At 40.4% G+C, this 15,148-nt stretch overlaps 2 protein-coding genes across 4 annotated transcripts; one reads left to right on the forward strand and one right to left on the reverse strand.

The window, feature by feature from the left end:
- Positions 1-1,056: 1,056 nt before the first annotated feature.
- On the forward strand, positions 1,057-9,594 carry slc38a7 (solute carrier family 38 member 7). 2 transcript variants are annotated; one of them, XM_041936473.1, is made up of 12 exons: positions 1,057-1,110; positions 2,430-2,928; positions 3,311-3,364; positions 4,546-4,690; positions 5,257-5,401; positions 5,518-5,616; positions 6,116-6,173; positions 6,292-6,406; positions 6,549-6,696; positions 6,997-7,196; positions 7,289-7,340; positions 7,496-9,594. In XM_041936473.1, exons 2-12 carry the CDS (start codon positions 2,674-2,676, stop codon positions 7,596-7,598), a joined length of 1,374 nt encoding a protein of 457 aa, XP_041792407.1. In that variant the 5' UTR covers positions 1,057-1,110; positions 2,430-2,673; the 3' UTR covers positions 7,599-9,594. The 2 variants fall into 2 exon arrangements, with proteins under 2 accessions (XP_041792407.1, XP_041792399.1); XM_041936465.1 differs by having other exon boundaries at positions 1,060-1,110; positions 2,572-2,928.
- si:ch211-122f10.4 (cathepsin A-like) lies at positions 9,546-14,635 on the reverse strand. Of its 2 annotated transcripts, none has more exons than XM_041936448.1 (11): positions 14,334-14,635; positions 13,875-13,986; positions 13,654-13,791; positions 13,407-13,565; positions 13,122-13,213; positions 12,790-12,874; positions 12,544-12,696; positions 12,306-12,451; positions 10,763-10,925; positions 10,582-10,671; positions 9,546-10,467 (listed from the first exon to the last, which is right to left on the reverse strand). In XM_041936448.1, exons 1-11 carry the CDS (start codon positions 14,501-14,503, stop codon positions 10,384-10,386), a joined length of 1,392 nt encoding a protein of 463 aa, XP_041792382.1. In that variant the 5' UTR covers positions 14,504-14,635; the 3' UTR covers positions 9,546-10,383. The 2 variants fall into 2 exon arrangements, 1 of the variants encoding a protein (XP_041792382.1); XR_006006837.1 differs by having other exon boundaries at positions 10,416-10,467; positions 10,763-10,843.
- Positions 14,636-15,148: the final 513 nt, after the last annotated feature.

Here is a 15,148-nt window from a genome sequence, read left to right on the forward strand (position 1 = left end):
CACACTTGCAGTATACTGTAGCTCCACATGAACATGTCACAATGCTCATCTCAAAAACTTTATGTATAATAATTCATTTTTCTCATTGATAGTTTTCTTCCTCCTGTCATTCATTGACGAGAAGTGTTTGTCAGACATATCGTTCAGTCTTCAGTGAAATATACAAAAATCTAAACAAGAGTCTGGACCTGCAGCATGGCTGGATCTACCTAAGGGTCCTAAGTGCAATACTGAGCTGTTGGTCCTAACACTTCGACACGGAGCCTGTCTACACTACTGGAAGATAAAGTAATAATGCACAACTGATTTCAGGGCCATAATTGTGTCAGTTAAGAGATAAGATAAGACTATTAATCCCACAATGGGGAAATTAAATATCTAAACAGAATAAAAAATAGAAAAACAGCAATGTATATGTACATTATATACAGGAGTATGAGAATACTGCTGCCACAAGAGTACAAAAAATATGTTGCCTTCAGATAAACAGACAATAGATACAGTGTTAATACTATTGCTCAGAAGGAGAGAACATACAAAAACAGTAAAAAAAAAAATGCAATATTGCAAAATATGTAAAGGATATGAGTACATGTTGTCATAAATAATATTAGTGCAAAACAGTAGATTTGTGATGTGTATGGGAAGTATGGATATTAGTAGTGTACATCCCAATGAGTTTGTAATCACTTAAATCACCACAGTCTTGTTAACAGCAATGTCAATCTGGTGCCCTAGTACAGTTGCTCACTTTCCCTGTTGATAATCTAACCTTGACCCACAATGCACTGATAATAAAGTAACATTACTACTCCTGTTTCAGCGTACCATTATATTATTGAATTAATTGCATTAAATGCTAAAACCTCATATGAGACTTCATATTTCATTTACAAGCATACATCCACACAATGAATACGGGTTTGCCCCGATTCATTTGAGGAAGATGCGTCTAAACGCAGAGAACTACAATACCCAGAATCCAAATAATACTCGGGCGCAGAATTCCAGTCACGTGACAGAGCGTCACGTGCCCCCCTGCTTTGTACAGGCTGCCAAAACAGAGAGCGCTCAGTCATTACCTGCGGTGGAGGCAGTTTGAGCTCTAAGGTACTGTTCCTAATTATCACCATTTTATCCTCTACACATCAGTAAAAAGCAACGACATTACAGTGAATATAAAGTATGTAGAAATATTTGAATATGTGGCCTGTTTGTTGAAATATTTGCTGGCTTGTTATTTTGTGTTTAGCTAGGTGTAACGTTTGCTAGCTAGCTATTGTAGGACGCAGAGTAACAAAGGGGTTGACTGCGTTGACAGAAGTTATTGTTACGTCAATGAATAGAGAAGCAATAATCTAATCACATTAAAAGATGGGTTATTTAACCAGTGTTCCGTGTAGGCAGCCGAAGGTGTGTCTGTGTGTTAAGATAGCAGTAAATGAAAGAGGTGAGCTGGACATCATTAGCACCTCCACTTCCTTGTAATGTTTGATTTGTTTCTACAGTTTGACATTGTTTAAGCTCATTAATGATGTAATGAGAGATTCACTGGTTTACTTTCTATGTGGGACAAAATGGTTGTTTGTTCTCGAGACAGTTGTGGTACATGTTATTTTTAAAGGACGTGTCAATACAGCCGCATAAGAGAAGTGTCACCTACCATGACCCTGTTCAATGTGGGTTTTATGTCTAGCAAACATGCAGTGTTAATGGCAAACTGTATTGATTGACTTGAGACTGCATGTGTCTGCTACAGGGCCCTGCTGTGCAGTGGTCAGACTGTTAAGTTGAAGTGAATAGTCTCCCTCAAAGGCTGCCATGGTCTTACTTGAATGAAGGTTTTCCCACAGTGAAATTGGTAATGTACTGCTTGCGGTCAGCTCTGTGCTCCTGACTGTGTACTACTACTTTTATGTATTTATCAGTAGAGCGTAGGAAACAATAAAGGAACCAGCTCATCCAAATTTTGTCCTAAGGAACCACAAGTGGTCAGAAGCTCCACAGGAAACCTTCTAATTTACTCCTGGAGACTGTGTGAGCTGATAGCATGCAGGTTACATGTCGGCCCAAAACAGCCTAATGTTGCACCATGGGCAAAAAGTGGGCTCTAACATGAAAGAAAGAGTTAACCTGCCTCGACTTTTCACATTATATTTATTAAGGTTAATTGTCGATCAATAATTATGCTTTATTCACTAATGGGAGAAAGAGTATTCGCTTGGGAACCAACATTTCTTCTAAGCAAACTGCTCCGTTCTGAAAACAATCCCCTGAGCTTGACATTTGTTTGCAATGATCCAAACACTAAGATAAAGAACTACTTTCCATTCATTTACATTGTATGTTGGTATGATATCAGCACAGAGCACGCTCAGTTTTTAATTTACCAATGCAAGTATCACTAAATGTAAAACATTTCATTACAGATTAATAAAAGGCTCCACCATCATACTGACATACTGATGATAACTTTGAGAAACATCAGCTGCCTCCTGACTGTCGTGGAACTTAAGACACTGGACACAAAATACTAACTGCTACTGTGTGATTCCCTGTCCTGTCGTTCAGACTTTCTGATCACCTTCTCCTGGAGCTCTTGGAACCAGAACTTTGGAGACTAATTTCTTGGGTGTGTAAGGCTTGGCAGGCCGAGCTACAGTCTGTTGACGTATGGCGATTAACACTGATGTTGAGGACTGGGGCAGGGTTGGGAGTAATGACTCAGGAGAAAGGGCGTGGCTCTTGCAGAGCCCCAGTGTGGATTCCGACCGGCATCTTGAGACAGACAGGAGGAGGAGCGGGGGCGTGTCGTCTTTGGGAGCGGTCTTCATCGTTGTGAACGCAGCACTGGGAGCAGGTCTACTCAATTTCCCTGCAGCCTTTAATATGGCAGGAGGAGTAACCGCAGGAGTGATGCTTCAAATGGTGAGGATATCCCAGTGAAGCACATAATACTGTGTATATGCCCCATCAACAACTTAATTCATTATTTAGTGTGTAAAATGCATTTAAGGATGACAAATACTAATCAGATGAGGCCAAACGGATGTCTTTAAATTGCTCACTATGTCCACCAACGTACACTCTTAAAATTAGAGAGAAGCAATTTTTTTTGGCATTAGTAGTTGCTGATTAGAAAACAAACATGGTGTTTTACTTCACAATTGACTAAAACTAACTGTATGTGCAGGCACACAGTACTTGAGCTGATAACTGCTGACACTTTGAATGTATTTTCAGTTTTCTTGTGACCATTACCAAACCGTCTATAGGCTATAATATAATGCTTCCTGTTTCTTTGATTTAGTTCATGCTGATCTTCATAATAAGTGGACTGGTGATCCTGGGCTACTGCTCGCAGGTTTGTGCCACTTCAGGAGTGTCGGACTCTGACCTCCTGAAAGTCCTTACCCTCATCTCTCACTGTTCTACTTATTTCACTTTCTTTTTTGCTACCGTGTTCTGCAGACATTAAAATCTGACTGCCTTTTTTCATGTCAGTCTCCTTCAGTAGTGGTGAAATAACTGGAGGAGCCTCATGTGACAGCTTTGTTCTCTGGTTTTCCTGATGGCTCAGACTTTCACTTCCTGATGGCTCAGACTTAAGCTTACATGTTAAAACGCAATGGAGAAAGAGTCCATCAGAGTTTGAGTCAGTTAAATAGTTGCTCATCACATTTTCCTTTTTAAATGATATTTGTTCTGACCCAGAAACATCTGCAGAATATTGCATGAAATCAGCCGTGTCTAGCTGTGGGATGAACTTTGTCTGAAAGCCTGTGGCTCCATGAGAGTCACTGATGTCATGAGTATGATTAACTGACTTCACTCAACATGACTTAGGCTATAACCACACCATAAACTGAAGATGATTGCAGTCAGTAGTGAGGCCCGTGCTGCAGGTTATCCAGGTAATACACACTAAGTCAGTTTGAGCCTGCTGGACACGAGAGCTGATAGCTTATTTGGACTGTTGCTTTAAACTCAACTCATGCTGTGTTGAATCTTAAATCACATCAGCAGAAGATTGTGTTTTTCCAGTTGTCAGCAATGAAAAACAGATTGAAGCTACTGTGGACACGTTTAACAAAATGTGCAGCAGATGATTAGAGGACTGTTCCTGGATCTAGCAAATCCTAATTTTGGAGAGATGATAACAGAATTTTGAGTGATGCTGGTGGTGTTTTAATGTGGTGAATGTTTACTTAGTATCATTTTGATTCTTGTTAATGCTTTAGCATTGTATAAAAGCCACAGGATACCTAACATATTGTCGGCTCAGCAGGCGCAACCATTTAAGGCCTCAACTTTACCTAATTAAAATGGGTAATTCAGCATGTTAATGCGTCATCTCACAGTGTGTCCATCATCTCAAGATGGTCATAGAAACTGGACAGCGATTTGTTTACTACATTACAATAATGTGAAATTCACTCTTTTTCTCAGACATGCAATATTTTGTAAATGGCAAAAGAGACTATTCCAATATATGTTAGTGCTGAATCAATGTCCACTTATAAATCACCTGTCTGGGTTCCTCAGGTCAGTAACGAAAGCACCTATCAGGAGGTTGTTCGAGCCGCGTGTGGGAAAGTGACAGGAGTCATATGTGAAGTAGCCATAGCTGTCTACACCTTCGGGACTTGTATTGCTTTCTTCATCGTCATTGGAGACCAGCTGGACCGCTGTAAGTATATTCACAGTGATGCAGTGAATCACCCACCAGCCACCCTGTTTCTGTCTCCATTTCATCCAATCTGTTAAGCAACAGTTAAGATGCCACTTCTTAATGTTGTGTCACCTACATTTAGGTGGACTTTGTCGTGATTGTCCTACATTTTAGCAGTCTGTGTTTGAACAAAAGGCAGATGTCTTGTAGAAGTGTTGATAACCTTTAAAAAAAAAAAGGTTGTGCCATCATTGATGGGGGCAAAGAGCATCAAGGATGACACCACTCAGCTTTTTTGCTCCAGTAAATGTGACCCTCATGTGACCGGCTCTTACACTTCCATGTGCTGAGACGCTGACTGTGTAGAAATCCTACTCCTGCCTGTTTCTGGACAGAGACCTGGTCTTTTTTTTAAATGAATGAATGGAATGGTTGTGACTTCAATTATCGACTTTGCTAAATCTCTTGCATGTGTACAGCAGTTTACAGTTAGTTCCCGCATTGGCACTCTACTGTAATCCAGCCTGTCTGTCTGTCCGTCCTTCTTTTTTGGTAATTCCTGTTGTTTTTGTTTTTCGTTGCAGTGATAGCTGCAGTGGCTCATGAAACAGATGGTACAGTCAGCGGCTACTGGTACACTGACCGCAAATTTACCATCGTTGTTACTGCGGTCCTGGTTATTCTTCCTCTCTCTATCCCCAAAGAGATTGGCTTTCAGAAGTATGCCAGGTACAAACACTCACTCAACTCATTCATCTTATTTTATCGCAGAGAATTAAAAAAAAACAAAAAAAACCCCTGACGTTGCACAATGATTATTTCTGAAATGTTGTTTTTCATTGCAGTGCACTCAGTGTGATGGGAACCTGGTATGTTACCATCGTGGTCATTATAAAGTACATCTGGCCGGATAAAGAGGTGACTCCAGGCTTTGTTCCCACCAGGTGAGCTCTGCTGTAAACACTTTAAGGAACACTGTCCTTTCATTAATGCAGCTAACAGCTTTTTAAAAACTTGCAAATCTTGCAAATCATTTTACAACCCCGATTTCAAAAAAAAGTTGGACGCTGTGTAAAACATAAGTAAAACAATGTGATCATTTCTTTATCCTTGATGACATATACTGAATTGAAAACAGTACAGAGACAATATATTTAATGTTTGACCTCATCAGCTTCATTGATTATTGTAAATATCTGCTTATTCTGAATTTCACAAGCATGATTTCACACGATTGTATAAAGGATGTTACTACATGGAACACTTTGTAAAACTGTTGTTAGTAACAATAGCTCCTTTGCAAATGCCTGCATTCTGTTTTTTATGTAAGTTTTACACAGCGTCCAAACTTTTTTGGAATTGGGATTGTAGCATTGTCCACCAGCTCATTCTGCATCGTCGTCATGCCTTCCTTGAGTTGCTAAATCGTTGTGTTTGTTACAGTTCTTCTTCCTGGACTGCAGTTTTCAATGCAATGCCCACCATTTGCTTTGGTTTCCAGGTATCCCTTCATTTGGTATCATTTGAGACCATAAAACTATATGCCTTTCTTTTCAACGGTTTAATATTGATGACTTGTTTTTGTCTTATCCTCTTCCTCCTGATGTCTCTCTCTACAGTGCCATGTCAGCTGTGTGCCAGTGTTCGACAGCATGAGCAGGAAAGAGATCAAACCTTGGGGAGTTGTAGTCACTCTTAGCATGATTATCTGTCTCTTCGTTTACACAGGAACAGGTATGCTAGCGTGTGCACTCGTTACTCAGTGCATACTCAGTAACATACCCAATAACCTGTCGATGAGTCCTGCATTTATTGACTCGTAAATGATGGCTTATGACTGGCTGTCAATACTTCAGTACTTGTTGTGTCTGATCAGGTGTCTGTGGCTTCCTGACATTTGGCTCCAACGTCAGTCAGGATGTGTTGATGTCGTACCCTCCTGATGATATTGCTGTGGCCATCGCAAGAGCGTTTATTGTCATCTGTGTCATCACCTCCTACCCCATTTTACACTTCTGTGGCAGGTAAGACACAAAGATCTCCACCCCTCTGGTCTCCCTGTTCAGCACACTGTTATCGATTGCTATTGTTAAGATAATATTTTTAAATTGCCTAAAAAGATGTATGAATATTTCTATGTATAGTCTAGTGATGGGTATTTAGCCTTATGTTAGCTTGCACATACAAGAATGCTCCAGGTCAGCTGGATACACTGAGATAGACAGGTTTTAAATAAACAAAGGGGAAAAAAAATAGCACTGGTTTTGGGTCAATACCTAGTACGAGCCCTGAGTGCACTCTGTTGTACTTATGCGTCCTTCCAGGGCAGTTATAGAAGGACTTTGGCTGCGCTTCCAAGGCGAGCAGGTGGAGGTTTGTGTCCGTCGTGAGCAGAGGAGGAGGATCCTGCAGACGCTGGTGTGGTTTGTTGTCACCCTCGTCCTCGCCCTCTTCATCCCAGATATTGGTCGGGTGATCTCACTGATTGGTGGATTGGCAGCCTGCTTTATCTTTGTATTCCCAGGTGACACTTCCCTCGTTGTCAGCAAGGTTTCAGATTGTTGTGCAGTTCTAATGCCACACTAATGTTTGTCCAATGACTCTTTAACTCAACAGGTTTGTGTTTGATGCAAGTCAAACTGTCAGAGACAGACAACCGATCTGCAAGGTGAGATGCTGCTTATTCTTGGATATCTTTCAACTTTTTTGGCATTTTCCTTAATTATAAAGGAAAAAAAATTACAGTGTGTGGCACAGCAATATGGTCCTAGATTTTCTTAGTTCCTTGATAAGGATTTTCTTTGCTATTGGTCTCTGTTACAGCTGGCATGGATTGGTGGTCTTCGGTGTTGTCATGGTTACGATTGGAGCTTTCATCTTCGGCCTCACCACGACCAACTCCATCTATCAAGACGTAGTCAGTTAAAGGAACATTTTTTTATTGGAGGCAGCGTTGTCCTCGTTAAAGACTGAGTGTGTGTGGGGGTGCTTAGTCCTTTGCTGCTATCCTGAACTGCTGGAGAGGCATCTCATGACACTCATTTAAAAAAAATCAAGACCTCTGTGGCACGTCACATCCCTGCTCCACGTTGAGTTACAGCTCCACCGTTCTTTACTCGGTCAGGTCGTAGTCAGAAACACCCCACAATGCCAAGTGACTTCAGATTCTTCGCCTTTCATTTTATGTGAAGCTGAATTTGCATGTTAAATGTTTTTATGATGATTTTAACTTGCAGTGAAAACAGTTTTTGACAGATTAGCTGGCACAGAATGGCTTCCTTGGTCTCTGGACCCCGTTTGGGTGACACATTCCTGTCCTGTTTACAAGAGCTGAAGGACTTTGAAAGGTCTTACAATCAAATTGATTTTTATAATGAAATTGTACCAATTTCTGTATTTTAACTTGCATGTGAAAGGAACTGTTTCTTATTGAAAATCGTGTGCTGTGGTTCCCAGGTCCAAATCTGATTCATGAGTTGAAAAGTGAGGTTTTCAACTATTTCGGCACGGCAAAGAAATCATATTACATTTTTAAATACATTCATTTTTTAATTTTCTTGGTTTCTTACATATTTTATAAAGTTAGTACTATAATGATTTTAATAATTTGTTTGAGGTTAAATCATATAAAAGCTTTGTCCAAGTAAGTTGCTTTAAAATGACTAGTTACTTCAAAAAACGGTTAACTGCCAGACAGGCTGACAACCACAGCAGCGCGCCTCTGCAAACACTGCACAGACCTGCAGGGTGTCCGACACGAGCAGCACATTCAGGATATGTAACACCTCTACACTCTTTCATGGGTGCTGATTCCTCACAGGTTTGGAAGTGAGACTGTTTTGTGAATGTATAAAAAAAAAAATATGGATGTAACCTACAGACTTCAGTTTGCACATAATTTACAGATAACGATTGGTCTTGATCCTCAGGTTAGAGACAGCTTGTCTCAGTGGGGAGAAGCCAACGAGTCAGACACGGAGTGTGAGGTTTAACTTGCTTCAGTCTGCACACGGCGCTGAACACTTTTCTAGTTTCTAGTTGTTGTTTTTTGATCCTAAAACCAAAGTTTGAAGCTTTCATTTGTTTTCATGCCCCAGTATTCATGATCTTATTTAACACTAATTTAAGATAACACAATTGCTGAGATAATTAACTTGGATTGCAAATTCAGCTAATGTCATTTCATGAAATTAGTTTTTCAACCAAACTGCAAATGCAGCTGCAAAGTTTACAGTGACAGGGTTAATCAAGGCTGAACTGAGTGGATTTAATCCCTAGTTTTACATTTATTGAATTGAGAGATTCAAGGCTTGACAGTCTTTCCAGGTTTTATGCAACCCAGAAATTTTGCGTTTTTCTTGCAGACATGAGGGACAGAATGTGAAAGGGATTTTTTTTTTCTGGAAAAGCAATTATATTGCACTAGACACAGTGTTGGACTAAATACATGCACCATGTAATTTAGAGGAGGGGAAAGACGCTGGAGTGAAAACAGTAATGCTGTCTGTGACCTGTCTGTGTGCTTTTATTTAACATTTCTTGCAATGATTGTTGAAATACAACTACTTTTTATGTTTTTTTTGTCATTGAATCATTTGTGTTAAATGTTTTGGGTTTTTTTTAGCCTTTTTGGTGCTGCAGACAACCTTGTCTTGGTCATGAGTGAATGTCAGGTCAAGATTTCTGTCACTGACTTACTGTGTTTTCAGGCTAAAGGTGTTCACCCCCCTAAGGCATTTGTTAATAAGAAATCTTGTGTCGTTGTTCTCTGGCTCACAGAGAAAGTTTACTTGGTACGTTAATGGAAATACTTAACTACAGGTGATATACCAATAAATGAACTACAATCAAGGCATGTGAATGACAGTCCGTATGCTACTGGCAATTCTTTAATAAAGAGACAAATGCAAGTGAAGTTGCAGTTTTGATCAAGACAGTTTGTGCATTGTCATTGAAGTACAGAACAATCATTATAGGTCTTCAACACCTTTTGCTGGAAAGGTCATTGAAAACTGCAAACGCAGAGACTCTGCTTTAAATCAGTGCCACAGAAAATTACCTCATTTGATCATGTAAAGTGCAGTGTATGTATGTGGAAAAGGATATTCTCTGTTTTGACTTTTGATTCATTACATTAGATAAGAAATGAATCAGTGAGGTCAAAGTGCTAACTTTTTAAGCAGGGTTTTCACTTGTATTTTGGGTGAATAGTAGAAGACTTGTACCGTTTTACACATGTGTAGTTTCCCAGTTTTAGGACAATCTTATAAAAGACGACAAGGCCACAAAGGAGTTTTTAAAGCCAAGCAGAACTGAGCAGATGCTTTTCACTACCTGAAATCCAGACTGAAGGCACAAAACCCGACAATGAGCAAGAAGTAAAGCTGGCTGGTAACCAAATAATAAACATGATAATTATTTACAATTAACACAGAGACTGACTAAAAAAGGGGGTTTCAAGCCCTACACTATTAGCCCAATATAGATGTAAACATCCAAAAAGCTGGAAGCTGACACTTAAACTGATTCATTTTAAATCCAATGTGATGCAGAACAAAGTGAACACAGCTAATACTGTGTCCTTCTCCAAACACTGCAGGTACCTTATGAATGATGAAGTGCCCTCACAGACCTTTTCCCTCCAAAATCATCTTCCCTGAGAAAAATGCATCATTTAGCAAGTGAAGACTGCAGGCATGTGACATTTTGACTCAGTAGGAGCCCTTCTCTAGAAAAGACTGGAACATGCCAAAAGCTGGTCCTGGAGCCCACTGAGGAACCATGTGGCCTGCACCCTGAAACACAAGGGACAGCAGTATTTCACAATAATGCAACCATATCAGCCAAGTAGAACAGTAGAAAGACAACTCAATCTATGGCAGACACTGAAAACAGTGACTGGTGGTTACCTTGACAGTCAGAAAAGTGATGTTTCCAAACTGTTGGTAGAAACCGGCAACCTGGTCATCATAGATCCAGGTCTGGTACTTTGTGGTTGCCTGAAAGCAGTTATTTGTAAGAAGTGTATTCTGTTGTAGTTTGGGGGAAAAAACACAACCCTTATACAGTTACTAAAATTAAAGCTCCTACCTTCAGGCCGAGGTCTTCTACAAACCACTGGTTTCCCAGGAAGTTGCAGGCCATGTCGGTGTCTCCGTTGTAGACCAGCGCCTGCAGGCCCAGAGAGAGAAGCTTCAGATAGACTTCCTTCATTGTTGAGTATAGAGTGGTGTACTGCTCTGCAACATCATCACTACAAAGACACAAAAAGTGATGCTTAAAATTACGATCAACGCGTTCTTCACCTCCTGCCCAACTGCACACAGACAAGAGGGGAAAATACTTCGGTTATGAATTACTGTCATGACGATTTCAAGATTAGAACGGAGTAGTTTCAACGAACGCTACGCAAATGAGCAGTCGACTCTAGATAGCAATTTATCTGCCTAAAACTAGCACTGCAAGGTGTCAAAAACAACAGTTATCAAAAAGAAGAAAAACAGAATCCACACATGTTCTAAGTTAAATATTGTGGAAACTAAAAACTGTTGTTGGTGTTTACTGTTTCTTGTCATAAAACCTCCTGTTTGGTTCAGCACTTGTTGGATATGCATACATTTCAGGCTCTAGGGACAGCAGTGCCGGTCTGTCACTCGCTCCATCACTTTCCGTCCAAACAAGAACTGTTGGATGGATTGCAATGACATTTTGTACAAATATTCGTGGTCCCCAGAGGGTGGAACCCTCTGACTTTGTTGACCTCCTCATTTTTCCCTGTAGTGACACAATGAAGCTGACATTTGGGGTTTTGAGTGAACTATCTAATTATTGGAGGAATTGACATAAACTTTGGTCCATAAATTGATACTCTGCTGAGGATGAATCGTATTCTTTGGTGATCCAATGACTTTTTCGTCTAGCGACACCAAATCAGCCGATTAGCATAGTGACGTTAGCATTTAGCACAAAGGACTGCTCTGCATACTTACCTATGTTCAAGAAAAATTCTACATTTTAATCGGTAAATAGTTGATGTACTGTGAGGAAGCTGCTGATGTGGCAAACTGTGGCTTTTGGTATTTTGCAAATATTTTTTAGTCTCTAACATCAAGTTGTTGTGAGGTGACAGTCCATTTATTCTGTGTATAGATTCATAAATAAACACACTTTTTGACATGCAGTATGTGTCAGACACTGTTGACTAGCTATGGATTGGCCACTGCCATTAGCTATTTTGATTTTAATTTTTTATTGTTTATGTTATTACATAATATTAAATCTTTTTATTGTTTGTTAAAACAAATGTTGTATTTTTAGTTTTTAATGCATGTTTATGGATGTAATTTTATATATGCAAAACAGTTGGCCTAAAATTGACCTTTGTGGGACAATTAAAGTATTTTTAATTAAACTGAGTGAATACTTTGCGTCTAAAAGTTCATGCAGCAACGTACAGTAAATCAACCTAAATCTAAAAAGTACTGATATAAAAATGGAAAAGAGATTTGCTGCAATATTGTACCCACACACTGGAATCACTAATTCTATTAGTGACTAGTTATTAGTTGCTGAAATAATACAATTAAAAGGTAGCTTTGATTTGATTCACCTTGATTCTTTTGCTGTAACTTACCTGCACAAGTCCCATGCTGGCAGTGTGTCTGGAATATGTAAAGCTTTCCTCACGTCGCCTCGGTTCAGCCAGTTCTTCTGAGCTGTGCTGTTGATGCAGGGAGGGACTCCACCCAGGGACACGGGAGAACGCGCTTTATCTGAAAACTTCATTGAAATGTTTCTATCATTAATACTGCAAGGCATTAAGAAGTTGAAGCACATGGGCAAGCAGCACTGGCTTAGAGGGTAACACTCACTTTGTGGGTGTGTGGGCGTTTCCTGTAGTTCATAAACAGGTGACTCATTGTCCTCTCGTAGCCTTTGTGGTATATTCTGTCACCCTCACAATCCAGGTACAGGGCATACTCGTTAAGTCCGCTATTATACACAATATCAAAGGCCACATTCACCTGAGGGGAGACAAGGAAGAAGTAAAATTTGAATGAGTCATTCATAAGAACCAGAAAGGCCGGCTGAATTCTGACGACATGGTGCACACATACCAGCGTCTTGCAGGTCTCTGAAGTGGAGTTGTAGAAGTTACAGTTCTCCTTGTCACAGCAATTTATGTTCAGATCACTCCACAAACTGCACAAAAATCATAGCTTCAAAATGAAAATCACTGCATCAACTACACATAAGAAATGTAAAACTCCCGGGCTTGTTGTCGGTACTTCAAATGTCTGTACATCAATGCAACAAAGTTGCAAAATCAACCTGGAGGTTATGAATGAGTGTGCATCACCGCTGAATGAACCACAGAAGCATGTGATCGCACGTTTTTATGAACATATTCCCTCAAAGCAAACAAGCTTCCTCTATAACAACCACTTACTCTTCTCCAAAGAGGCCATGATAGTAACCAAAGTAGATCAAAGTTTGGTCATTGATCGCAAAGCTGCTGAGACCATTTCCCACTGCAAAGCCCTGAAAACAAATATCAATATTTGTAGTTAAAATAGCACTCTGCTAACGTCTCAAACGTCTTTTCTGGGTTTCACAAAAGCATCCTGAAGGGCTAAATAATCACTTTAATCACAAAACTGCATTCTGGTGGTGGTACCAATACTGAGCAGCTGACTAGCAAAAGATCTGAGGCCTGTTGCATGAAGAATCTCACCTTGAAGTTGATTTTGGCAGGTCCAGTGGCCACACGCAGGCTGAGGGTTGGTACATAAATTCCACCATAACTTTCCCCAAAGATGAAGAACTCATTTTGACTGAACTCTGGGAACATGCCAAAGAAACTCTGCAGGGCTCTGTAATTGTCTTCCGCAACCTAAGAGAAGAACATGTGACATGGAAAGGCGGTTTCTGTTTGTTTGTTTGTTTTAACTTTTCAAAAGGGAGTCACTCACTGAACTCACCTGGTCATCATTGGTGGCGTATTTTTTGTCATCAGAGTAGGAATATCCTACTCCTGCAGGGGATTCTATATACAGCACATTGGCAATCTTGTTCCAGCTGAATGGGTTGTCATCCAGCATGGCCCCGTTATCATTTACCTGAGAAGGAAACCTGATGCCTATTCAGGGTGACTTTTATCCAGTGTACAGGTACGGTTATTCTCAGGGGTTAGCATGCTCACGTGAAATGGTCCGTTCTCTGACAGGAAGCCATCCAGCGAGCTGCAGCCTGGGCCTCCATTCAGCCAGAGCACCAGAGGGTCTTTGACCGGGTCCCCCTGAGAAGTCACAAACCTGCAGGAGATCAGAACCAGGGTTTAATACTGCGTGACAGATTGAAAGATCACAAACCCCTCTAGACCTGCTGCACACCACATTAAAAATTCAAATGGAAAGAAATTTGCCTTATTCAGAATTACTTATGCTACTCCAAAGATGTGCATAATTTCAAAATTAACATTATTTTTTTAACATAGCAGTCATCTTTTGTTAGAAATTTGGGTGGGTGCCCACGTTGTTGGACTGTTAAGGTTTACATTGCAATCGACCGTTTTCCTCATCCAAAACGGACGCCATGTTTGCTGGAAGAAGACGAGGCTTACTGAAAAGATGCAGGAAACCAGTCGGTCCTTGTTTCTTACCAATAATGGAGAAACGTTGCTGGTCGTGCCTTGAGGTATCCCGACCACTGTCGATAATTACATTTGAACCCCAGACCTGGCAGCTGAAAAACCTCATCAGGGTCGTAAGAAGCCAGGCAGCCGAGCTGAAACACGGCCAGCACACACAACCACAAACCACCGGCGAACATCACTGAACGAAACTCACTTGTCCTAAAACAAACACACTATAGGACAGGACGCTCTGGTTTAGGAGAGAGACGAGTCTTGTTTGTTGTGGAGAGTTCCTCAAATGTCCTCAACGTAAGCCCCGCGTGAGGATGTCGTCGTCATATGACTACTTCTATGGGTCACGTGACCAGCACCTGAACGACTCCGACACGGAAGTTCTGAACAACAAATCGCCCAGCGATTCCCACAATGCTCAGCTAGATAGATACTTTATTAATCTCCAAAGAGAAATTTACAGTTCCAGAAGCTCAAAGGGTGGGAACACAAGGGCATGCAAAATAAGAACAACTTTCAAGAACAAAATGCAAAGACCATTTATAAACAAGGAGGCAATACAATACAAAATACAAAATAACAATATAAGAAAAAATAGTGAGATAAAAACATAGAACTAAGCTGTATAAAATAAACATCTGGCAGTTAAATATTAGCACAGTAGTGCAGTTGTGCAAAGTGACAGTGTGCAACAATTGGTTTGTCCACACTTAAGTCCAGCGTATAGATGTGTGTGTGTGATAAGGTGTGTGTGTCCATGGTGTGTGGTGTGAGTGTGTAGTGAGTACTGAGTTGTTGTGCTGATTATTGCTTTTGTCGCCCTCCCTGAG

Source organism: Chelmon rostratus, chromosome 1 (genome assembly GCF_017976325.1).
Source record: "Chelmon rostratus isolate fCheRos1 chromosome 1, fCheRos1.pri, whole genome shotgun sequence".
Lineage (NCBI taxonomy): Eukaryota > Metazoa > Chordata > Actinopteri > Chaetodontiformes > Chaetodontidae > Chelmon > Chelmon rostratus.

Bases quoted from the DNA above. Each gene is read 5' to 3' on its own strand.
- slc38a7 (XM_041936473.1), top strand. From the start codon at position 2,674: ATGGCGATTAACACTGATGTTGAGGACTGGGGCAGGGTTGGGAGTAAT. The intron at 4,691-5,256 runs GTAAGTATATTC...TTTTCGTTGCAG, and splicing joins TGGAGACCAGCTGGACCGCT to TGATAGCTGCAGTGGCTCAT. The intron at 6,697-6,996 runs GTAAGACACAAA...GCGTCCTTCCAG, and splicing joins ATTTTACACTTCTGTGGCAG to GGCAGTTATAGAAGGACTTT.
- si:ch211-122f10.4 (XM_041936448.1), bottom strand. From the start codon at position 14,503: ATGTTCGCCGGTGGTTTGTGGTTGTGTGTGCTGGCCGTGTTTCAGCTC. The intron at 13,987-14,333 runs GTAAGAAACAAG...GATCTCCTGCAG, and splicing joins GCAACGTTTCTCCATTATTG to GTTTGTGACTTCTCAGGGGG. The intron at 12,875-13,121 runs GTAAGTGGTTGT...ATTTTTGTGCAG, and splicing joins CATGGCCTCTTTGGAGAAGA to TTTGTGGAGTGATCTGAACA.